Source organism: Lytechinus variegatus, chromosome 11 (assembly GCF_018143015.1).
Source record: "Lytechinus variegatus isolate NC3 chromosome 11, Lvar_3.0, whole genome shotgun sequence".
NCBI lineage: Eukaryota > Metazoa > Echinodermata > Echinoidea > Temnopleuroida > Toxopneustidae > Lytechinus > Lytechinus variegatus.
In genome coordinates, this window is record NC_054750.1 from 11,432,089 (window position 1) to 11,459,024 (window position 26,936).

A 26,936-nucleotide genomic window follows, 5' to 3' on the forward strand; every position below is an offset into this window, starting at 1 on the left:
GAAACTTGGACATAAGGTTAATCAAGTATCACTGAACATCCTGCACGAGTTTCACGTCACATGACCAAGGTCAAAGGTCATTTAGGGTCAATGAACTTTGGCCGAATTGCGGATATCTGTTGAATTCCCATCATAACTTTGAAAGTTTATGGATCTGATTCATGAAACTTGGACATAAGGTTAATCAAGTATCACTGAACATCCTGCATGAGTTTCACGTCACATGACCAAGGTCAAAGGTTATTTAGGGTCAATGAACTTTGGCCGAATTGGGGATATCTGTTGAATTCCCATCATAACTTTGAAAGTTTATGGATCTGATTCATGAAACTTAGACATAATAGTAATCAAGCATCACTGAAAATTTTGTGCAAGTTTCAGGTCTCATGATTAAGGTCAAAGGTCATTTAGGGTCAATGAACTTTGGCCGAATCGGGGGTATCTGTTGAATTACCATCATAACTTTGAAAGTTTATTGGTCTAGTTCATTAAACTTAGACATTAGAGTAATCAAGTATCACTGAACATCCTGTGCGCATTTCAGGTCACATGACCAAGGTCAAAGGTCAATGAACTTTGGCCGAATTGGGTGTATCTGTTGAATTACCATCATAACTTTGAAAGTTTATGGATGTGATTCATGAAACTTGTACATAAGAGTAATCAAGTATCACTGAACATCCTGTTCGAGATTCAGGTTACATGATCAAGGTCAAAGGTCATGCAAGGTCAATGAACTTTGGCCATGTTGGGGTTTTTTGTTGAATAACCATCACATCTCTGTAAGTTTATTGGTCTAGTTCATTAAAAGTGGACATAAGAGTAATCATGTTTCACTGAACATCTTGTGCGAGTTAGAGTAGTATTCAAAGTCAGCACTGCTGTTATATTGAACCACGTGATGCAGGTGAGACGGCCAGAGGCATTCCACTTGTTTAATTCAAAATTTCTATTCATTAATTTTATAAAATGTTGAATGAATTGCAAGAGCAATAAGTTATTCAAAAGATTCAACATAGATGCCTATTTTTAGATATAGTATTTCTCTCATGTTCATCATTCAGAAATATTCTTGTGAGCCAAAAATTGTTTAAAAAATTTCTGGCAAAAGGGCTTGATATTTCATCATGCACACAAGTTGTCTTGTGTCAAACTGAGTATTAAAGATCAATGCATTTTCACTTGTCACTTGTGAATTGCTTGCCGCAGTTGACTCCCACTCGTCATGAGAATTGTTTTGTAAAGTCCGAGACTGGTTGATCATTTCCTTTCTCTGTTCAGTGTGGATGAGTGGGCTTTAGTTACTCATCCAACTTCCTATATCTTTATAGGCCATTGACATATTCATCTCGCACCTTCAACAGTAGTTCAGATGGATCGAGTACTTGAACTCATTATGTAACTTCAGTATTACATGATATAAACACATGTATTTCCTGTATTGTGTGCATATCCACATTCCACATTCACTGAGTTCTATGTCCATGTAACAGGTTGACAATAGTCTACTGTGAAAACCCATCAATCGAGTTAAGGGGTCTGAATGCAAAGCCTACATAATGACTTGTGTACTGATATATGCTAGTCTTTGTGTGAAGACTATTCCTGTTATTGATAACCTTTATCACTAGTCTTGTCGAAAATAGCATGTTTTTTGCCACTTACAGATATCGATTATAATAACCTTTCTCTCATTGTTGATAATACCTGCTATTATGTAGGGACATGACAGTGATTTTCTGCGATTGTGGAAAACAGACGGATTTCACAGAAACAGCCTTTTGAAAGTGGCTTTTCAAATAGAAAATCCAGGAAAACTTATTTTTCCACAAAAATGCACTGGACAGCAACAGAAATTACTCCGAAATCTTAACAAAATATGAATACTTACTAACAACATGATCTCACTTCACTATAATCATGACAATCCAAACATCGTGAATGCACTTGACTCCATTCGATCGTATAAAAAAACATTCACAAGCAGCGCAAGCTTAATATTAGTGACCAACTAGCGTAGAAGGCAGCACACGGCCATGTGTTGCTGCCATCTACGTTCGAAGATGTACAGCACGATATCAAAATGGCGTATAGGCGAAAGTCTGACTACTCAGAACAAGGTCCAAAAAGCCCCCAAATTATCAATGAAAATTCCCTAAACCCTAAAATAATGCTAATAACGTGAAAGATGAGGATGTATTTATGCTAAATATGTTTATTGAAAGATGTTATGCGATCGTTTACATTCGATGAACGCAGATTTTAAAGTGTTCTTGGTACAGTGGCAGATACAAATTTTGACCAATGCGAGTATTGCTACATCGCTAATCCATATTGATTGTGTTCTTTTGTCGATAGTACATGTACATGTAGATATCAGTAAGAAAATTTTAGTGATATATCGACAGAGAGTTTTATTACAGATAACAGCACTAGTAAAGACCCACTTGTTGATAAAAGTTTCAATCAGGGTCTGTGACTGCAGAGTAGATGAATAAATGTATACATATATATTTTCTCAATGTAGTCCAGACAAGAACCAAGCAACATGTTAGGTTAATTTACAACCATGCATTGCATATTGGCAAGTAAACATTTGATGTGGTATTAGTTTTGCCGGCCATAACTCCATGAATTTGATTTGGCCATTGACCATCATTACCATTATCATTGTAAGTAAAGTAAGTAAGTAATGTTTGTGCAACAGGCTCCTTTGTTGATTTTGTTTAAAGATGAAATCAGTTATTTTGATAGAACTTTGCTACTTTTATTGACATTTTGTATTGGCGATAAGTTCTAAAGGTTATCATCTTAAGTGTTTAATATTATCTACATTTTGCCATTGCCCATTCTATCGTCCAGATCCAGACCCAGAACGACCACCAGGAATGGATTCCGTCCGCTCCATGGTGATCGAGATGTTCAAGCAAGACTTCAGCTCCCGTCTGTGGATGACCTATCGTAGGGAATTCCCCACCCTAGCGGGGTCTAACTTTACCAGTGACTGTGGGTGGGGCTGTATGCTCAGGAGCGGTCAGATGCTACTTGCCCATAGCCTTATACTACATTTTCTAGGCAGGGGTGAGTTGATGCAGTGTTTGAATCTTCTCTCTATTACGTGAAATGTAACACAATTATGGTAAATTTCCATTCATGAATAGTACTGTGGTAAGTACTGATCGAAATAGAGTTTACCATAGATGTCACCATAGACAGTAAATTTTACCATAAGAAGTGTAAGTTTAATACAAGAGAACTGTGAAATGAAAATCATATTTGATAGTTCTCATTGATTTCTTACATTTATCCCTCCCCCACCCCACACATATTTGCCAGAGTCGGGGGAAAAAATGTACAGCAATTTTGGTGATTTTGTCCCTGAAATGCTCAAATATCGATGGAAAATAAAATAGCCCTAGAAAATTCTCATTCATTGGAGGGTTGGAGATTCATGCAGAACAGTGTAGGTTGTAAAAGTAGCCCCTCGAAAATTAAAAAAAAATATTGCCTGGCCTGTAGTAAAAACTAATACTCAGGCTAGAATTGTGTATAAGTGCATGATATTATTGTTGTTTAAGATTTGAAAGCAGAGTTCTGAATAAATGTCTTTTGCCCGTATTCTGAAGTCGGGTTTAACTTAAACTCAGGTTTAAAGTTGTGGTTTAAGTATGGATAGCCAATTGTTACATAAATCACTAACTGTAGAGATATCATATTTCAGCTCATTTGGCTCTTAAATCATTCATAATTGTGTGGGAAGTATAAATAGATGATTGACTTCTCAATCGATGAATCAGGAAAGAGCACAGTAAACAGAAGAAACATACAACTTAATAAAAATTGTGACACTTTTGGCTATCCATAATTTTAGCACAGAGTTAGACCAAGGTCTAAGTTAAACCTGATTTCAGAATACGGGCCTTTGAGTTTGCAGCTTCCTGGGCACCATCATAACCCTGGGTCAAGAAAGAGCACTTTTGGATAAGTGCCTTGCATCAAGATAGAGGTGTGGCACCATACATGTAGCTCAAATCTTGACAAGTACATGACTCTGTGCAACTTCTTCATGCCCTTCAGTCAAACATTCTGGACAAGGATATCTCACTCTTCCACTGGAACTTGCCTAATTGGGGAAGCACGTCGTTTGATTCTCTTTTCAATGAGAAATATGCCGAGTGTTCAAGTCACATGCTTCCACCTCGGTCTCTTGGGAAAACTCAACCACCTTTTTTAAGCATGACCTCTCAGCGCAAGATCCCAAGAACTGCGCAGCGAAAACATCGTGAATCATGCTCCCATTTCCTCACTTCAGGAAGCTATTGATGTTAGTGTGTGGGAAGACCCTTTTCCTTCATTATTTCCCAGTTTACTTTCATATTTACAATGTGTAGGCATGCACATGTTGCATATTGGAGCACCTGTACTGCATGTCTCCATGATTGCCCGGAAGACTCAATGAAGTTAACACATAAAACAACAATTAATATTTAACTTCTTCCTTGGTTTAAATTGATTAACTCCTTTGCTTTGGGCTTAATTGAGAAAACTCTCACTGCTTTTTGAGCGTTCCCCCTAAATACTATCACATTATAGTGCAACATTGTGCCAGTATTTATAGAAGTTATTGTACACCTAGCACTGAACTTGGAATAATATTGCTGTATTTTAACAATGATTGTAGTATTTTTAACTCCTGAATTACTGTCATAATAAACTTTTTTATTATTATGCAGGATGGAACATATACAAACCACAAACTCAAGAGATGCTCCAGTTCCATCGTCAGATTGTCCGTTGGTTTGGTGACCAGCCGCTGGACATGAGTCCTTTCTCTGTCCATCGGTTGGTGGGTATCGGTCAGACTAACGGGAAGAAGGTCGGTGACTGGTACGGTCCTTCATCAGTTGCGCACATCTTGAAGTAAGTAGATCGGTATTGCTGATTGAACTACAGTTACTGCTTCTTCTACTATCTGTTTGGTCTCAACCCAAATGGTCTTATTCTCCTTTGTCTCCGTCCAGGGAAGCGTTTCATCAACATTTTCGTCCACTTTCCTTGATTCTGATTGGCTGAAAAGCACTGTTACCATGGTAACTGTCGGATAAGACAGGACTTGTCGGATAAAACGTCTGACAAGTCCTTTCATGAAACGCTCCCCCGTTTAACATTTTGGTCTCATTACCATTTGTCCAATTCTGGTTAGGCAGATTACTCATTTTTGTCTCATGTCTTTAATTGGTCTGTCAGTCTGTATATGTGTGTTGAAATGACCTGCTTATGAATTTCGTTTTCATTTCAAAAAATGAAAAGAAGTAGATAAAGGGGAAATAAGACCAACTGGGCATTGGCATAAATGAGAATTAGTCTAATTGGGTATTAGACCAAGTGTTGTGTAGACCAAACAGTAATTAGGCCAGATTGATTGTAAAATGAATGGGTTTAGTCCATGTGATATTAGACTATCTGTAAAGTAGACCAACTGCTTGTAGACCATTAAGTTTAAATAAACTAGTAAATCTAAAGAGAATAATAGTAGAAAATAATATACAATTTGTATAGTGCATGTATCCACCATACTAGGTGCTCAAGGCTTGCCTATATTATCCCGGCTAGAAAACTAGTCTACCGAATCTGGTGTGCACAGCTTTTTGAGGAATTTCTTCCTGCCAATACCCATTTACCTCATCTGGGTTGAGTGCATCACAATGTGGGTAAATTTCTTGCTGAAGGCAAACATGCCATGGCTTGGAATCGAATCCACATACTTCAGATTGGAAGACGAGTCTTAACCAGTATACCACGACACTCCCACGAAGTGTAAATGTGACAACAGCATTTCATGTAACGATTTGCCAGTGATTTTAAAGTGACATTTAAAGTGACATCTGAAATGATGAGAAGTGTCCTTTAGTACATCACATTGCACCTTTGTGTGTGCCCAGTAGCCTACCTTAGAGGGGCAGAGTCGAGTCAAATCACAATGGATTAGTGATCATTTATTTTTCAAAAGAATCCCACCAAGTTCTGAGGTGAAAATGAAATATTTTACATAAAATACAGAAGAAATAAAAGTATGTGACTTTATTAGTTCTTGCACATCCCTACCAATGTGCACATCACAGTTTTGTATTAACATGCAAAACTCTGAAATACCATGAATTTGTTGTTTTACTTCCCATCTCATTGTTATGCTTGATTTATTTTCCTTTATTTATATCAATTTATTAATTAATTTATTTGTTTATTTATTATTTGATTGATTGATTGATGGATGGATGGATGGTTTATTTATTTATTTATTTATTTATTCATTCATTCATTCATTCATTCATTCATGTATTTATTTATTTTTTATTCATTTATCCATCCATTTATTCATATGTAATTTTTTTTTGTGGGGGGGGGTTGGCTTGGCCTAAAGTGGTTGCTGTGCTATGCCTGTACAATCCTTAAAATTGTTTATACTGAAAGATGAACTCAATATAAATCTATAAAACAGGCTGTTATTGTTATTACTCACAAAATTGGAATTGTTGGTAGAAATGATGGGGAATGTTTTAGGTTGAACCATATTATAGAGAGGTGTAATGGTTTGAAAGTACAGTGTAACTTTGACCTTGATATGTCCTCTCGATAATGAAAAGAGAAGGAAGCCCTTCCCAAGGGCTGAACTGACCCACTGATTGATACAGTGTGTAGAGGAACAGGTACATGTTTCTCTTCTATAATAGTAACCAGCAGGTTGTACATGTACACCCAAAAACAATAATAGAGCAGGCCTGCCAACTACTCCTTTTTAAAAGGAGTTACTCCTTTTTTGGAAATTTTTAATATCCATTATATCATAGGGAAAGAAAATTCTCCTTTTTTTGTCCATATATTATGTACAGTCATCTATGGGAAATATGCTGTGACTCCTATTTTGTAAATGAATCACTCCTATTTTGTATGTTTACAGGTTGGTAGGCCTGATAGAGGCTACTGTACAAGTCCTGCTTTCAGGGCTCATGGCGCTTCAAGAATGTAAACATACGCATGAACAATAATTGAAATAAAATATAAACTAAAATTCTCATGGTCATACTACACTCATATCCTAATGTCTGATTGTTTTATCTATTTTTATTAGTGTGTATACATATATCACCTGACTGTTTGAGTATTCAGAATGTACAGTATGGAATGTGTAATCTCATGATATTCTAATAACTTATTTGTATTTTATTTTGCTGAGATTGTTTCAAAATAAGTTATAGATAGTGACATTCATGGTGTAGAAGTAATTGTGCATAGTTTTGTGTAGTGTAGTTACAAAGAAAATTGATTATGATTAAAAGTAACTTTGATAGGGAATATTTTTGTGAAAAATGAAAATAAATAAAAATAAATAAATAAAGCTATTGATGCATTTCACAATACCTTTTCTGTGAAACAGATTACATGTACAATAGTTTCAACACATGGTCAGTTTTCATTCAGTTTCTATAAAACAAAATTGTGAATATGATTTTATCAGACAGAAACTGATTGTGCTCGATTGCATACACATCCTGTGAAAATGATAATTCAAAGATCCGTAATAGTAGATTACCTCATCAGGGTTTGTTCTTTTGAATGTCATTCTCTGCAGGTCTGTTTATGAGGCATATGTGTGTATATGATGTACATCATTGGTGGATATACATGTAGAAAAAAAGAATACCTTGAAAAAAGCATCAGAGTATCATTGTACAAGTAAATGCTAAGAGTTTGGGATTCATTTCATTTATTTCCATTTCCAACATTTACATTTTTCTTTATACAATAATCATTATAATATAGAACATATAATCAATAAAACATAGCATTTTTTTACATAAAATAATATAAATACGATTATCATATTAGCAGCTTGGAAATGGAGGAGGCTGCTCAAAAAGCGGAGCTTTTAGTATGGTGCAGCCTCCTAAAAACAAATGTAATTATGTAGTAGATATCTGTTCTGTTTTTTTAAATAAAAGAAAAAAAAACTCTTTCTAGAAGCGGTTATGCATACTTGCCTCTCTGCCATCTTGAGTTATTCACTGAAAATTAGAGAGAAAAAAACATGTACAGGAATAATATTTCTCATGATAAAGGGAAATAGTATGTGATTACATAACAAGGGTTTGATTAGTTTAACCAGTTCATGATACCTGCTACAGCCAAAGGAAATTACTAGCTCAGTCTTTGCTTCCTTTAAAGGGGAAGTTTACCCTGGATAAAGTTGGTTGTAAAAATAGCAAAAAAATATTGGTGAAGGTTTGAGAAAAATCCAATAAAAATTAAGAAAGTTATTACAATTCTAAGTTTGGGATTTGTGACGTCATAATCAAGCAGCTGTCCCATATATGTTATTTAATATAAAATGCATAAATTTCAATTTTTCAATGGTTTGTGGGGACTTGTTTTTTTTTTAGAAATTGGTGTGAAATTATTTGTCTATTGATATACAAAAGGTACAGTAAAACCATTTTCAATTTTCTGAGAAAATTACATTTCATTGATTTTTTTATCATTTGCTATGTAGGAATGCTGCTCACAGATGACGTCACAAATTAAATGATTAAACCTTCGGCAATATTTGTTATTATTTCTTCTGCTATTTTTGCAATAAACTTTTGTTAGGGTGAACTTCCCCTTTGATAATTTTTTTGCAGAGATTTTTCTAATATATTTATATTTATATAAATCCTCAGAGATGCATGTGATTTCATTTAATTTTATATTTCTTTCCAGGGCTAAATGTGGCCGAAATATATCTGATAGAAGATTTCAAAAAAATTACTTTTAGTTAAGCTACTCATGGCAAGAGTCATGCATACATGTATAGTTTGTACAATGTATTTTCAATGAATTCGTGTTGTTATTTTTAGTTTTGATTACTATTCAGCTGCTCATCTCACTTTATAAACAAATAGAATACAGGGATTCAATCTACAACGTATAGGCTTAAACTATTCTGATAACTTTGACAAAATGGTATCTGTTTGTACCGTGATAACAGTAGTCCAGCTTGGACTCTTATGCGAGTAAAGTAGCTTCAGTGTTCCCTGACCCATTTTAATGCTATTAGCGCAGAATAATAGCTTTAGTGGACCAAATCTATGACCCCATTCTCATTACCGCCCTAAAACTGGAAACTATATAAAGTGTCATGAGAACGGTCGAAGCGATCTTCCAAACCATTTCGGAAAACCACCTCACGGTGTAGTTTTCAAGATTGCTTTGCCTCGTTAAACTGGTTTTATCGTTAATGAGGACACAACCATTCTTAGGGAATAGACCTTCGCACATTTTAAGCAGGCTACTCCACACACTGTGTATAGAATGTCTATGCTGCTGATTTGAATATCACATGAAACATGTAACCCCACTAAGAGCATTCCCATAGCAACAAGACCACTTTATGTGCAGTGGTTTTGGAAACCACTTTCGTCTGATCAAATGGGAATGCTAGCAATGTGATCTTCCAAACTGGTTTCCTAAACCGGTTTCCAGAAATTGGAAAGTAATATGAAAACGGTGTCTATGTGACTTGTATTGACCATTTCTTACCACCGGCAGTAATACTGATATAGTATAGTCCTAGATCATATACATGTACATAGTACAGTGTATGTGGTAAAGTACACTGAACAAGTTTAATATTGGTCCAGATGTCCAGATTTGACCAAACTGTCGCACAACCAATATTGACCAACCTTAATCAATGCTATAGTGTGAGAGCACCTTATGGTATCTTATTATTTCAGTGATCATTATTTTAACTAATGATTTATTACAATATTGATTTATTCCATATATTTCAGGGAAGCTATGGATTCTGCTGATGAACTCAACCCACTTTTAGGAGAAGTCTGTATCTATGTGGCACAGGACTGCACAGGTCTGTATTACTTGATTAACCCATACAGTACCGGTATTAACTAGTTTGCAACCCTGCATCTGTTGATTCCAGTGTCCAGGCAAAAGCCCATGAACCCAACCTTTATACTTTATAATATAACTGACACAAGTTGAAAAAAAGGGTCTAAGCTTTGAAATAGTTTGTCATTTGTCAATCTTTTTTGTGATTTATATTGAAAACATTAATAACTCTTTGGTTTCATTTTTTTCTGGCATGCACTGTATATCCAATTGCCATGGAATTTCATCTCTGTAATTAACAAATATTGCAAGGGCAAGGGGAGCACATTTGATCAATCAAACATTTAAAAGACATGGCTCATCAAATGTACAGTATACAGTATGGCAAGTTCCCCTAACGCTGCGTAGTCCCCCTTGTCTGCGCATACTCGTATCTGCGCGATTAAACTAAAAGAAGATACACGACGACCACAGACTTTACACATGCTATACATAGAAAGATATTCATTTAATATCTGACACAAAATTAATGAATTTTGGGCATTTCATGTGAAGGCCTCAAAATGCAGCCTTTTTCATCAAGATCCATGAATTGTATGCAAAGTGAATGGGTGCACAGAAATGAGGTACCATTTTTTGTTTAAACTAAAAATGACCCCCTGAGGTGTTTTTTCAAGAAAATCATATATTTCTTTCAAAATTTTTATGAGATATTTGGTAATCTTTCTCATAATGAGGAAAATTATCAACTGAAAGATTTTGTGAAATAAAAAGTAATTCATGTTGAATCTTAACTCAATTCATTAGGTGCGCAGACTTGGAGATCACCATCATACCTAAATATAATAATGTATAAGTGCTGCAATTCAAGTGACACCATGTGACTCAAGTGATGAAGAAAATAACGGCTAAATATATTGTAATATAAGAATATTGTAGGGGAAATGATGTTTATTGAGAGGAGAATGGAGTGTTGTTGTGGCTAAGATTACATTACATTTAACTAACTTTACTCATTTGATTTATTACCAGTGCTCAGTTGGTAATGATATCAAATAGATTTACCTGGATTTTATTTGAATGAAAAAGCTGGTACATAATTGCACATGTATGAAAAAAAATATCTCAGGGAGTCATCAGCATTTTATTTTTCTGACTGGGAAAGAAATTGTTGATCTAATTTCCAGTGAATCTTTTATGTTTGAAATCATCCAAGATATCATAATGATAATATTGTGTAAAAAATGATGTATGGCTTTGTCATACTTGAAGAATTTCTTTAACCATGATAGAAGATCAGGAAGGGATGTTTTACCCCTTGACTTTCTTACTTCTTAAAATGTTTTTTACTCATGGGGGGGGGGAGTAATTGTAAAAGATCCAGTACATGTATGTTCATTCTTCTTGCCTGGGGTCCACATGCAAAAACAAGGGTAACCGCATGGAATTGTGAGGGAGGGATTCCATCCCCCTTCTCAGCTTTGATGGGTCCTGATAACCAATTATATTGCAAAATTGTATGTGTACAGATCATACTGTATTTCTTGATTATACTGAACAAAATATTGATTTTTTTCCACAAATATTCTTAAAAATTTAAGGAGTTTTCAAAACTTGGTAGAGTACTACATGAATATTATTTTTTTTAAATGGACTTAAAACTTTATTTATCTGTGTTTTTTAATCTCTTTTCATTCACAGTATACAAGCAGGATGTGATTGATCTGTGCAGAAGTAAATCCAAAAAGAGACTGCAACCCGTGTACAGAGACATACCATCATCAGAGGATAGTTCCCCTGTACGTTGTAAAACCAGTCCAAACACGGTCCCAACATACATCCCTGGGGTACACCATGAACACTTACAAGGGAGCATTCCACGTGTCACCAAAGATCAAAGGCAGAGTACTTCCGGTTTGGATATGGGGACCAGGGTTGGGTCAAGGTTGGCCAAAAGTCATGAGAGGGTGTTAAGCATGTACTCCGGACCAGGTAGGAGTGAGACATCATCGAGGTCCAGTTCCAATGGATACAATTCACACAGCAATGTCACAAGTACTAGCAGTCTAAAGGATGTACCTCAAGACCCAAATGTGCACAGACTAGATGCCAAAAATAGTTTAAGCAGCCAAGGATACAGCACTAGCTTACCTGCGAGGACAGGTGTAGGTCTTTGTCCAGAACTCTCAAAGACTAGTAGTGATGACAGATTGAGTATGGAAGATGGATTCGCTCCTAATATTTGTACTGCCAGTGACCTGAAAGAGGATGAGAGAACAAAAGATTCTGCCCAAGCTAGTGTTGAGATGAAGGATGTGTCAGAAATATCAAACATTGAGGACGAGGATGTCTTTGGTTCAAGTGAAGAGGAAGTGAGGACTAGAACTCCAAATTATCTTTATGCAAGCTCTCCTCTCTCGCATCAATCAACGTCAGAGAGTTCCTCAAGATCAGAAACTTCTTCCGATGAGAGTGTCCCCAAAAGTTTGCATCCCCAACCACCCCCAAACCCCACAGGTATGGACCCTAAGAGCAATGTTACCGATGATGATGTATCCGTTGGAGACGTAGGAGAGCCTCCTGTCCAACCGTCCAGGTCAAGGACTAGCACATCAGCAGAGGGCGACAAACCTTGGTGTGCTGTCATTATCTTGATTCCAGTGAGGTTAGGTGGTGATGAGGTGAACCCTGTTTACATCAGACCAATCCAATCACTATTCACTCTTGAGAGCTGCCTAGGTATCATCGGTGGAAAACCAAAACACTCACTCTATTTTGTTGGATTTCAAGGTAGGGATGAAGTTACTCTCTTGGCTATAGATTCCTATTGTATCAGTACAAAATTATCATGGTTATAGTACAACTTTTTACCATATACACTATGGCTAATCATAATGGGAAGGTACATGTATGTTTCTCGCATTCATCCCTAAAATATTTCTATTCAATATCATACTTGAGTTCAAACATCGTCTACACAGAATTTCAAACCTTGTTGCAGACGTTATTTAGCTGATTTTTGCAATTTATTCTAACAAAATTTACGCAAAATACATCTTGATTTGTTGACAAATTTTTGTGCTTGCAAGTTAATGCCTCAGTGTAGTAATTTGTATTTGGCAATTTCTTATTATGTGTGAAAAAATAATTACTATCCATAAACTTTTAATCATAAGAATATCTGTTTGGTTAAAGTCAAACTATTTGTGAATCTCTTTGCTGTATGCTGGATGAGCATCACATCCTTGGATGTTTTCCCTTCTTGAGCCTCTACTTTCTATAAAATCACATACAAAGGCAATGGTTCAGAGGATTCATATATTAAAGATAATAGATCCCAGGAACTCAAGAGGGTGCTGTTGGACTGTTTTGTCATGATGCTGTACTCACTGCCATTGTAGTTTGCATGCAGCTGTTCATACTCTAGTGGCAAAGAACAGGAACCATATACGCTGCTTTTGGCTACATCGGCGTTAGCCCAAACACTGCTGATGCCACTTCACACAATAGAATGGGGCAGAGTCAACTTGCCAGGATCTGCATAGAGCAAAGCATACGCGAACTAAGAATTTTCAGTGTTAGGACATTCAGAACATGGCATCTGCATGAAGCGACGTATAACATTTGTGTCTATTTTCAATTCGTGCTGTCTGCAGCGCACATGCCACGAGGGGGGGGGGCACTTGGTATGTATGGTGGGTATGTGCCGCGTAGAGGACCCCATTTTTACACTCAAATTTCCATTCCAAAGCATTGCATTTTTTTCTTATCGAGAAAAAAAAGAAATCTGTTCCAATGCTTTGCATAATTTTTGTTACGCCATTCTGGCCGCAGTGATTGAAAAACGGACTGCAGAGTGCTGTCCGACCATGCGCCCGTACCTCCGGGCTAGCTGCATGGACATGTGCCCATTCCATATGGATGCATATGCATTCACACGCAGGCAAACCATTCTAAGGACCCCCGTTTTCACAAACATTTGTAGTTCTGAAGCTCATTACGATGAACCTCCTTTTTACAATAAGCCATTCCAAAGCCCCCGTTTTTAGTCTTGCCCGTGGCACATATCTACCAATTTTATGGTTGAGTGACCCCCCCCCCCCCCCGGCTACATGCACATCCAATAATTCCCTCTTGACTCCCAAGAGATATTACCAGTAAAGATTCAATTGAAATAATTCACCCGTCTGTTTTGGTTTTGTAATACCATCTCTTTACATGTGCTTTGTTTACAGAGGAGAAGTTGATTCATCTGGACCCTCATTATTGTCAACAGGTGGTGGATATGAAGACTAGGGACTTCCCCTTATGGGTAGGTACATCATTGACACCCATTCCCCTCCCAGGGTTTAATTCCCTGAATTAGATATATATCCATTTTCATGTCCTGCAAATATATAAAATCAAGTCTGTAGCTAAATGTGATCGGTGAGAGAGGGGGGGTTCAATCGAACCCCATAAAATTTCCAAAAGCAGGAAAAAATAATGGAGTTAAAGGAGAAGTGAAGGAATCAAAGTCCCTGGTTTCTTTCAGGAGAACGATATCTCATGAAATACAAGTGATCAGAAAAGTCCTGGGTCTTTGCAATAATGAAGGGTAATTTGTAGTTGGATTCTTTTTGTTAGGGGGGGGGTTGGTGGGGTGATTTCCGAGGGGTGGGAGGGGCTAGCAAGAATATTTCATTACAATGAACATCAGTTGTTGTTTGTTACATCCCATAGGACATTGTTGCTGGCATACATGTACCTGACTACATGTATTGTATTTTTCATGTTTATGGGATGATTGGGATTGGAGTCTGCATACGTCTGAACAAAAGTCCCATGTGTTTGTTTTTGTGTGGGATTACGAATCAGGATGTGTGGTATCAGCTGGCATACAACTAATCTCATGTGACAGTAAGAGATGAGTTGTATTAGACGGAGGACGGGAGGATACAGTTTGGGAGAGGGTGAGGGTTAAAGGGAAAGAGGGAGGAGGAGGATGGAGGGATGGGAGGGAGATAGAGAAAGAGGAGAGAGAGGTTACATGTACATTAACGAGAAGAAAAAACATTGTCAATGCTAAAATAGCAGCTCTTCGACATGTTTTTAGGTATTTTACTATATTAGATGTAAATTCAAACTTGTGTCAGAATAAAATAGGATTGATATTATTTTTAATTTCCATTTTTTACTCTAACAATGTAAAGGCTCTGTCACATCGTTCTGTGCACATTCTGCCGTGTGACTTGCGGATAATTATTTTTGTAACCTGCAAGTCACCCGCATTGACAGTATCTCGCACGTATCTCACAAGCGATTGCCCGTAGAAGCACACGCAAGTCCATGCAGAAAATTTTTGAACATGCTCAAGACTTTGTTGCGGGTGAGTTGAGGGTAATCACCTGCAACTCACCTGTAAGTCTGGCACACAAAGATGTGACTTGACCTTAAACTTAGTTAAGAAGAAAAAAAGGTTTTTGATGTGGGGGAGGGGAGGGGAGGGGTAGACAGATGTATGTAGATAGAGGGGGGGTAGGAAATGTTTACATGACAGGTAATTGGATAGAAGAGGAGGAGGAGGAGCAAGAGAGAGAGAGGGGGGGGGAAGGTTTGCAGGATATGGTTGTGCAGTAGGAGGGTAGAGCTAGACATGAAAATTGAGAGATAACATCAGTAAACATAACGTGATAGACTGATTGATCATCAGGGAATGATGATGATCCAAATTAAACTCCAGAGCAATACTGTGGTTTGGTGAATCCAGACTTTTGTGATGGATAATGATCTAGTGTCTCCTAGATCCATTAATAGCACACTCTGCTGACTACTGTAATAGTAGGTGGTTTCAAACTGCCTTGATCACAAGAATCCCCATTAAATTTTGAGAACTACAGAGGGTCATGGGTTCAAATCCCAGCTATGGCGGAGTTTCCTTCAGCAAAAAAATTTATCCACTTTGTGCTGCATTCGACCCAGCTGAGATAAATGGGTACGCGGGAGGAATTAAATCCTTGAAATGCATGTGCGCTGTAGTTAATTATGGCAGCCAAGCTAAAGCCAGGTTTATAATATCCAAGTCCTTTGGGAGAGAAACGTTATGATCATAATGTGATATGTGCTGTACAAGAATTGTTCATTATTAATCTTATTAATTTGAATCCTGCATTCTGTTGTATGAAGATTTTCTTTTAAATTCAGAAATGTCTCAAGTTTGTAGGAAAACAAATAATATGTTACAATCTAAAATTTATTTCTATCTATGTGACACATTTTGGTAGTAGATCATTGGTCACTGTTTTTTTCCATAGTGTATTGGGATGAAATACGAAAAGCTGGGACCAAGGACCCCTTTATTTTATCCCTTTATTCAATTGCATCCAACTTTTGACCAAAAAAATTATATGTTTCTGATTGATGTGAAATTAATTCAAATTTTGTTTCTGGAGTTTTTTTTCCCCATTAGATCTAATAAAGACAAGGAAAGAAATTTTTAAAAAAATCTTTTTTAGAGGGGGAGGGGGCTGTTTTTTATTTTCCTTTTTTGGTGATTGCTGAAATTTTGGGGCTATCTCTTATTCCATATATGCTACTTTGTCTCTCAGCAAGCAATTTAACAATAAATGAAAATATTATTTTACTGGCTAAAGTAGAATATTGATTTTTCTAACTATTGTATATTGTTCGTGACAGATTTTTCTGTGACTCTTAAAAATGGTCTCCCCAAACTGTCAAATTTAGGGAATTTTTCAGGCAATTGCAAAACCGCCTGTTGCCCTTATGTATCTTCTAGGCCGTTTTCCAGAGTATGGTTTGTACTACTATAGCCCTCATAGAGTCTGTCATTAGGTTGTAGAGGGTATGACTCAATCCATTCTCTCCTATGTCCAACCTCCTTCCTGCATGTTTTCATATTCAAAGAGGAAATTACTTGAGGATGTCATGATATGAGTATAGTGCTTGAAACTCATCGTTGCTGTGCCTGGTTTGTACTTCATTTTAGATCTTGCTGATGTGTTCTTGTTGAAGACCTGCTGACAATTCATTTTTAAATGTCAACTGTAGCGGTATAGAGACCCCAAAACCCATTAAAAATTCAGTGGTTGTAATACACGTCGGGCGTGGAACCAGGAGGTGGCAGGGAGTGCGGGTGCACCCCGTAGAATTTTGAAATGTAACGATGCAGCTCATAGATTACCTTCATTGCGTACCCCACAAATGAGCAATTACTTTTCTTTCTCTTTGTAGATATTTTTAATTTTGTTTGTTAATTTTTGTTGCTTGTCACAATTTTTAAAAGATGATATGCCTTTAATTTGTGAATGATGACCCTCTTTGCTTGTCAAATTTTGCAGACATTCACACCCCATGAAAGTCTGATTCTGGATCCGCGCCTGCATGTACATTATGAAATAATCCCATCCTGGCAACAACAACAAAACCAGGCTTTGGACAGATATGACAGTGCAAATCTGTATACCCTTCAGCCATTGTGCGCCAGTGACACTCATTTCTTTGTTGTTTTTTGTTTGTTATTCTGCTGTTACATGTTGCAGAGCGAGTCAGAAGGGGTTAACTTGATAATTGATTAATTGAAGGCTGGTCAGTTATATTATGTGCTCCGCAAAGTCAACTTTCCACAGCGTCCAGTTACATGTAATCATGTCTATGACACACGCCCCCTTCCCACTGATTATTTCCTGTTGGAGCATTTTGGTATTTGTCTTTATATTGAAGAATGGGGTGGAGCGGTATAGTTCGCTTTTTAGAGTATTCTCTTTCCATGATATATTCATTGTAGTGTCCTACTCAACTTAAAATAGTTTTATTTACTAATATAAACACAATATATAAAGGTGGTTACATTTCTATTCCCTATTAACATTTCAAGCTACATAAACATGCAAATAATGCAATCATTAAAGATGATGATCATTTTTAATTGTATTATCTAGTGCATTTTTAGGTCAGTTCCTATTCAGATCATGCACTGTTGGTCCCATGTGAGCAAGTGTACCCAATTTCTTTTTAGTGATATGGGCTATTCCAGGAATCATTGACTTTAGCCCATCATGAAATGGTTTGCAATATGAACATAAAGTTCTTACAGGGGTAAAAATGGGGCATTTTGCAATGTGGAAAAGCCTTGTAGGAGAGTTCACATTTGAAATGTAACCACATTCTCATGCAGCACTTGCAAAATGCAGATATGTACGTCGAGTACTCATTCAAATTTTCCACAGTTTGCTGCACTTAGACCAGGTGAAGTTAATGGGTTATTGGTAGGAATTTAGTCCTTGAAATGCTAGTGCACTTGTAAAAAGCTTCCTGGGGTAAAGCCAGGGTAATCGTATCCCAGTCCTTTGAAAGTAGCAACAGATGTTTAATGGTACATGAACTAAATAACATGGAACTTAAGTGCGGCTCTGAGTCACTCTTAACTTTGAAAGTGCTCCCAGTATTTTCATGTGGTAATACTACTAACCTTGTACCTAACTTTCTATTTTTCAGTCCTTCCATTGTATGTCACCGCGTAAGATGAGCATCTCTAAGATGGATCCTAGCTGTACCATTGGTTTCTATATAAGGACGGAGGAACAGTTTGAACAACTATGCAGAGAACTTCCGACGGTAAGCTTGAAATGAACCCTTTGAGTACCGAATCATGTGATTCCCATAGATTTTGTAAAGGGGCTACCTGGTTCTACATGTAGAAGGCTACCAGTTAAAGATAAATACCAGTTGTGGTAACGTTCTTGAAATGAGTTTGAACGGAATCCAATAAAATTATCACCCAAGTGTTTGTATTTATGAATGAAAAATGTGTGCCAAGTGGACCTTGGAAGAAAATGCATAATTGCTGAGAAATTTAAGCATGGAATTCCCTCAAATGTCGGGTATTTTTCTGTGCCATATTAATACACTGTCCCACATATGCTTTTCTGTGTTAGTGATCATCAAAATTATCGGTTTTGAGCCAAGACTTCATGATTTCACAAACATAATTTTACATCAATGTACCAGATCTAGATATATGATAATATAGTGACAATTAATATTGATTATAAAGACTTTCTCATGAATATCATTGTTTGCTGCAACTACGATAATTTTTTTTTTAATTATTATTTTTGGTAAATAAACTTTTTTTTTCTAATAAAAAAAACCTATAGAAATTTACTTTTACCGTAATTGTACAACAGTAGTTGGGTCATGCAAATCCAGAGGCCAGAATCTCCCACATAAAAGTACTTCTGAAAGAAATTGTATCAGAGAATTTCATTTACAAACAAGATAAAAAGAGCTCATAATAGAATTCATATCCTCACAAAGTAATAGTATACCGGTAATCACTGTATGTGTTTCGATTTGATTGCCGCAGACCATTAAGGGCCCTTGGACTTTTGAAACTGAAAATTTCATAAATCAAACTTCAAGTGGAGTGAGAGATGAAAGTTTGTGGATTACATTGTATATTTTCATGGAAAAGAACATATTTAATCAAGATAATAAGTGTTAGGAAGGAAGCATGTGTATCCAATGACATCGATGAAGGAATTGTCACATGCTAATTATAAGGGGAATTCCTTACTAATGATTATTGGATGAGTCATCAATTAGAAGCACACCTCTTCTGTTTTTATTTCTTTTTATCTATATCTATCTTTTCTTTTATCAGGTTATTTTTTTAAATCAACTTCACACCTTTCTTTCCTTTATAGATTTGTTCATACTTTCATTTCTATTTTTAAGAAAATCATCCTTGAGCTCCATAATTATTATCTATTTGGCAAAATGAAGACAATACAAGGAATACAATGAAAAAGGGGGAAATTCTTTTTTTTTTCTTCTAGTCTCTCCCCTCCTACCTCTCCCCTCCCCCACCTCTCTTTGTATCACATACCATTTTTTCACTCCTTTATATATAGACCTCCTTCATTACAGACTCTCTCCTTCTTTCTCTCCCCCCTCTGTCTGTCTTTCCCTTACTCTCTTTCAGTCATGCACTTATTCAGATATAATTTCTCCACTCATCCCTTGCATTCCTCCTTTCCTCATCTATTCTCTTTCTCTCCCTCCCTCTCTCTTTCTGTTTGTAACACCCCTCTTTTTACTCCCAGTTTACTGCCTTCCTCCCCCTTTATTACAAACTATCTCCTCTTTCTCTCACTCCCTCTGTCTGTCTTTCCACCTTCTTTCAGTCACATACTTATTCAGATTTTTATTTGTCCACTCATCCCTTGCATTCTTTCTTTCCTCCTCTTCTATACTCTCTCCCTCCCTCTCTCTCTCTTTCTGTTTGAAACACCCATCTTTTTTCACTCCCAATTTACTGCCTTCCACCCTGTTTGTTACAGGCTCTCTCTTTCTCTTTCTTCTTCCTCTCCCTTTTTGTCTTTGCCTCTGTGCATGCACTCATTGAAATATAATTTCTTTCCCTGTTCGAGAGTAACAAGTTGCAATAACCCATAGCCAATTCCTTGTGACAACTGAGTCTGCGAGATATAGAAAATCTACATCTAGACTTTGGGATGGACAAGGAAAATGTCTCTAGTTTTTCATTTCTGTGGGGCGGTAAATACAACCACGGTTCTTGGACATGATAATATGTAAAATATTATGAGTGAATACATGCACCAATGTTGCCATCGGTAAATTCTGCTCCTGACCTCAAAATTAAAATAATAATATGCAAAATCGTACCATTGATTCGACTGGAAATTCCGCCATTCACCCCGTGTGTTAAGGATTTCCCCGAACGCGCGCAAGCGTGCACAATGCATGTAACCTCGTTCGCGTTTATTTTTTTTATTCGCTGTACATGATATATGTTATATACAGAATATACGATGGCGGATAAGATGTCTTCGTCGTGTTTTGACAGCGAAAATGAAAAAAACATGCACGTCTTACCCAAGGAAAGAGGGCCAGTAAATTTCTTTAAGTAAAGAGCTAGAACAAATTAAAGCCTTTGCTGCATTCGTTGGTGCATGGTGTAGACTACCTGGAACTTAGGAATAAAAATAGCTATTCGTGCAGCAGAGAAGTTTGCGATTGACTTGCATGCAGCCCGGCCCAGGGAGCAGTGGCTTAACAGTGCAGGGGGGGGCAAGCTATCCCCCCTGGCGGAGTTCACCAGGAACTTAAAGGGGAAAAAAGAAAAGGGGGAGAATGAAAGGGAAAGGCGAAAAAAAGAGGAAAGGGGGAAAGGGAAGTAAGAAAAAACATAAGTGAAAACTGGAAAAGGAAAGAAAGAACAGATAGATTGTCATGAAAAGGTGATTTTATTTTTAAAAAATAAGCATGCAAAATCATAAACAAAATCTTGTTTACCTTGGCGTTTTTTTTTTGGGGGGGGGGCTGGTCGAAACTTTCCTCTGAAAAATTTGCCCCCTTTTGGAAAATCCTGGATCTGCCCCTGATAAGACCGGAGATTTTTTTGCTCTTGCCCCTCCTGGCCACCGACCCCTGTTACGCTCCTGCCCAGCCCGACCAGCATTGCAGCAAGATCCGAATGGATCAAACTAACGTTATAGATGTAACGCGTTACATCTTGCTCAGAGCCAGGTCAAACATCGTTCGTATCACCAGCATTCCAGCAATCAAGCTATCGAAGGTGAAAAAGATACAGAGGATGATTTTGAGATGGTGATCCTTGTTATAGCGATCTTTGTCCATGCCAAAATTGTTTCACTTTGTGCTTTTGCATTTCATTCTCTGCAAAAGTGAAGCAGTACAAGCTTTGATGATTTTGTATAGGTCTAGATTTCTTAATTGAATCGATACATAATGTGACTCATGTCATGACTTACTTCACCGCCACATTTACAAGCGTATGAATAGAAGACGAAGTAAGTCATGAGTCACATTATTCATCGACTCAATTAAGAAATCTAGATGTAGACCTATACAAAAATCATCAAAGTTTGCACCGCTTCACTTTTGCAGAGAGTGAAATGCAAGAGCACAAAGTGAAAACAAATTACCTTCGATCGCTTGATTGCTGAATGCTGGTGATACGAACGATGTTTGACCTGGCTCTGGGCAAGATGTAAACGCGGTACATCTATATTTATTTTGATCCATTCGGATCTTGCTGAAATGCTGGTCGGGCTGGTCTCCCGGGGCCGGGCTGCATGCAAGTCAATCGCAAACTTCTCTGCTGCACGAATAGCTATTTTTATTCTGAAGTCCCAGGTAGTCTACATCAACGAATGCAGCAAAGGCTTAAATTTGTTCTAGCTCTTTACTTGAAAGGAATTTACTGGCCCTCTTTCCTTGGGTAAGACGTGCATGTAGCATATATTTGCTAGTGATAAATCGTCATTTTCGCTGTCAAAACACGACGAAGACGACGACATCTTATCCGCCATCGTACATTCTGTATTATAACGTATATCATGTACAACGAATAAAAAAATAAACGCGAACGAGGTTACATGCATTGTACACGCTCGCGCGCGTTCGCGGAAGTCCTTAACACACGGGGTGAATGGCGGAATTTCCAGTCGAATCAATGGTACGATTTCGCATATTATTATTTTAATTTTGAGGTCAGGAGCAGAATTTACCGATGGCAACATGTTGCATGTATTCACTCATAATATTTTACATATTATCATGTCCAAGAACCGTGGTTGTATTTGCTGCCCCACGGAAAGTCACAATTTTAACGACCATCCACAGTCTAATCCTGTAAAAATCAAGTCGTATTCACCTGGTTTAGATTACTTCTTAATAATCCTTTCTTTATTCATCTTCCCCAGGTTGTATCACCCCTCGGCTCTCATGCTAGTGACTACCCCATGTTTATTGTTAGAGATGGACGATGCGGGGACTGGCAGAACAGGAACACCAACACTAACCGACCCGAGAGGTACCTTAGGGTGCGTCATGTGGATGAGAATGGGAGACTCATCGCCCCCGTCAAGGAATCTGAAGACTTTGTCCTTTTAGATAGCTAGGGATCATACCCAAGATTTGTAAGATCACAAGGCATGAAGAGAGTCGGAACAAGAATATCAACACCAAAAGAGTAGAAAGATGTATGTACCTCAAGGTGCGTCATGTTGATGAGAATGGGAGACTCATCAAGGAATCTGAAGATTTTGTCTTGTTAAATAGCCAGAAGTCACAAGGGATTGTTGTGGGTATAAATTTTATCAAATCAAGAACATCATGAGAATAGAAGACTCACCGCCTCTGTCATACAATCTGAAGATCAACCACAAAGAACTAGTGTAAGAAAGCTATTTCTTGGATTGCTAGTGATGCTGCGGTAGAGGACTTCAAGCCTATAATGAAATCTGAGGACTAAGCCGTTCTTGGAATCAGCTGAATGTGATGCGGCAAACCCTAGATAAATACAGGCTATGTCTTGGCAATGCAAATTAATGACTTTTTAGGGAGGCTTCAGGTTTGGTACTGTAAGCTGAGATTGGTGTTGAGGCAAAGCCCAGGGTGTTAAGTCACAGAAGTCCAAAATACATGTCTGTCCCAATTAGAAGAGTGTTGAATTAAAATGCACAAAGTGCATATCCTGAAGTGCACACTACCAGGGGTGTGAGAGTTAAACTTTTAAACTAATAGGCTTTTTTCAGTTCTTTTTATCTTTCTGATTTATGATCTCTCACACCGCTGCACTACACAAACACCACCCCCACAACACCTGACTTGAAATAAATCTGGTGTTTGTATAATCTTTCAAAACGGTCAAGTCCACGGCACCAAGTTGATTTGAAGAAAAGAGAAAAATCATACAGGTGTTAATTCAATTTAAAAAAAAAAACCCATCAATATCAATTGTGAATTTTAAGATGAAAGGGTATTTTTCTGTTTTTGCTGAGTTTCCTAAAAGGCAATATGTAAATGAGGGAACTGATGACATCACTTGCAACCATTGGCCCAAATTCATAAAAGTATCTTTGAATCCTTGGTCAGCTACCATGGTGTAAGTCTCTCTTTTTTGTTTTCATTTTTACAGTTTCCTGTACACACAACATTGTTCTTAATTTTTAAAGTTTATTTTACTCAAGTTGTACAAATTGTGTTTTTTAATGATCTGTTCATTTAAAAGTCCCTCACTCAACTTACATATTTGTTTATTCAAGACAATATTTTTTAATTAGTTGTAGAAAGTACTACTAGGCCAAAATTGTATACTTATTGGTTCTTACTGTAGTTTTCAATTTGGATATTTTCACATTGTCCTTAATTTTCCTGAGATGGCAGTATTGTACAAGGACACATTTTCATGAGATCTCAGGCATTATGTCTGCTGCTATTTTCCACTGCCATGCTATGTACTTACATACATATACCCTTGTTATGTACATTGTGTATATAAAATCTTGTTATCTATTTTGTTTTATTCTGTTTTTTGTGTGTCTTCTAATATTTTTTATTTTCAAAAAAAGTGTGATGTCATTATGATTTGTGAAAGTACTTATTTCCCATGATCTCGCTGTTTCTATGAACAATTTTTTTTTTTTAAAAACCATTCTGTCAATTTATTTATATGGGTAGAAATAGAATGCATTGAAATTGTGTCCTAGTATTTTCGAGAGATGCATGTGATTAATATTGCTCTTTAAAAATGGAAAATTATAAACCCATTTCATTCTTTTCAATGCTACATGTATGTCTACCCACAACCGTCTAAAATGATATTTCAATCATATTCTCTGTTGATTATTAACATTGCAAAAAAGACATGTACTACACACATTAACTTTTGAAACAAATTTGATTGGAATTCATTTTAAAGTGGGTTTTTTTATAGAATCAAATATCAATGCAAGTGAGTTTATATCCATGCTTTAAGTTCCAACACAGTAATGATGGTGATTATCATATTAGTATGCTATTTTGCTAACCAGCATAAATGACAGTATTTTAATATTTATCATATGATTTTTTTTTTCAAAATTGACTGAAAGTATGGATAATGATTGAAATATTATTGTAAATTTTATTGACTGGAAGATGGGTGTTCCATAAAGCTGTTTGTGAATTGCATATGAATTAGGATTGGATGGAAAATATCCTATTATTGAAACATAGTAGCTATTATCTAATGATTCAATAATGACAACAATACAGATTTGATTTACAGCAACAAATCCACTCTACAAAATACTCAAGTTTATTAAATTGTGGTCAGTAGTCTGGGTCTTTAATATTGAAAATCATTGTTTTGACTAAAAATCTTATCTATTGATAAATGTTTAACTTTGGCTGAACGAAAAAAAAAATCATTTATCTAATACCATATTCAAGTTGTCATTAAAGTCATTCATATCTAAAAAGGTTTAAGAAACTTTTATGAACCCTTTCCACAGAAATGATATTCATGTTTACTTTCATGTGCTCCTATTTGTAAAATGTGTGAATATGAAGCAAGTATCTACATGTATGAAATAAGATGTTGGAATTATACATGTGTGTACAGTATGACATGGAATTATTTTGATTGCATTATATTTGAAAGTTGTGGAGGAGGAGGTATCAGTAATGGTGTATAAATCTTGAATGTGTACTTATCTTTCCTCCACAAAGTGTTTCGAACGAGCAAATTTATTTTAGATATTTCTTTGTTCCATTTTATCACAGAAAGAATTTTTATTTTATTATCTTAATGTACAAAATAGTTTATCCAAAATTTGATTGTGTACTATCTTCTTTGTATATTATGTCAAGGTTCTTGTTTAAAGAGTGCTTATATTTAGTTATAAAATGAAACATTTTTAGTTAGTTTGTTTTTAATTGATTATGGGATTGTGCAGTTTAGAATTGAATGTAAACAATATACTGTATTTTTTTTAATATGTGGGATATTAGGTGGAATTTTAATTATTGTAATGAGTTATCTGGGTACTTATAGAATTGTTCTTCAAAGTCAATGGTGCCAATATGACCATGGTTACGTTCAACTAAATGCTCTGTAATATACAAGAAAAAGAATATAGAATTACCTAGTCCGTATCCATGAATTTCAACTCGCTCTCATTGTTTTTAGATAAAATTTCTTTCGTTTACTGAAATATCTGTGCATGAAATTTCATTCATTAGGAAAGCTAACAATCTATCTTTAGAATGAAATATATCAAATTTAAATGATATAATTTATTCAATGTATGTATATTTTGTTGATGATCATCATTACTGAATTATATGTTTTATTATCTCTGTATTCTATCGAAGCTCATCGTTAAAAGAATATAATTTTCCCCATGCATATGAGTCTGCTGGACTTGTCCAGTGTAAATTTAGTCAATTTTGCTAAGTATGGTAATCACATATTTGTAAACACAGTATTAATGTAGGTCTGTATTAAACAGCATTATGAGGTTGAAATTAAAGATAAATTCCAGTTTTGGTAACGACCTCAAAATGACTTTTGACAGAATCTAATACAATGACCACTGAAGTGTCTGTTTGTATGAATAAAAAATATGTACCAAAGGATTCTGGAAGAAATTGTGTAATTGCTGAGAAATAAGCAAAATAAGCGCGGATTCTGTCACTTCCGTCGGGTCTTTATTCCAGCAATATTAATACACTGTCCCACGTGTGCCTATCTGTGTTGGTGATCTTCACTGTGAACATTTTTCAGCGTAGATTTCAAGATTTCACAAAGTTCAGTTTATGTAACTGTACCAGATCTAGATCCTCGATGATATACTGACAATTAAGCCTTGTTTTACAGACTTTCTCATGAAATCAGTATTCACTGCAACTACTGGAATTTCTCTTTAAGGGATGGCTTGTAATATGGTTTCCACTGCCACATTTCAGGAACTATGAGGTTCCTGTATAAGTGATGGGATAATTAATTCCCATGATATTTTTGATTAGCAGGGGTTTTTACAAAGATTTAAGTATGACTTAGAGCCTAGTTGTGTGTGTTATAAAAGGCACAACTGCATTGGTCAGATCAAGCGAAGAGGACGCGCACTATTGCGTATTAATCAGTAAGATTGCACGTTGCATATCATGTACGTGTCGGCATTTAAGTGTGACTCGTAAGTCATACTTCAATCTTTGTGAAACACCCCCCTGCAATA

At 36.4% G+C, this 26,936-nt stretch overlaps 1 protein-coding gene across 1 annotated transcript in view; it reads left to right on the forward strand.

Moving 5' to 3' along the window:
• Positions 1 to 23,434, forward strand: part of LOC121423704 — a 41,584-nt gene extending 18,150 nt beyond the window's left edge. The window contains exons 4-10 of the mRNA XM_041619134.1: positions 2,863 to 3,081; positions 4,734 to 4,920; positions 9,831 to 9,907; positions 11,590 to 12,678; positions 14,124 to 14,200; positions 18,382 to 18,501; positions 22,638 to 23,434. Coding sequence (XP_041475068.1) covers positions 2,863 to 3,081; positions 4,734 to 4,920; positions 9,831 to 9,907; positions 11,590 to 12,678; positions 14,124 to 14,200; positions 18,382 to 18,501; positions 22,638 to 22,835 — 1,967 coding nt within the window. The 3' untranslated portion in view covers positions 22,836 to 23,434. The remainder of the gene's footprint in view (positions 1 to 2,862; positions 3,082 to 4,733; positions 4,921 to 9,830; positions 9,908 to 11,589; positions 12,679 to 14,123; positions 14,201 to 18,381; positions 18,502 to 22,637) is intronic.
• Positions 23,435 to 26,936: the final 3,502 nt, after the last annotated feature.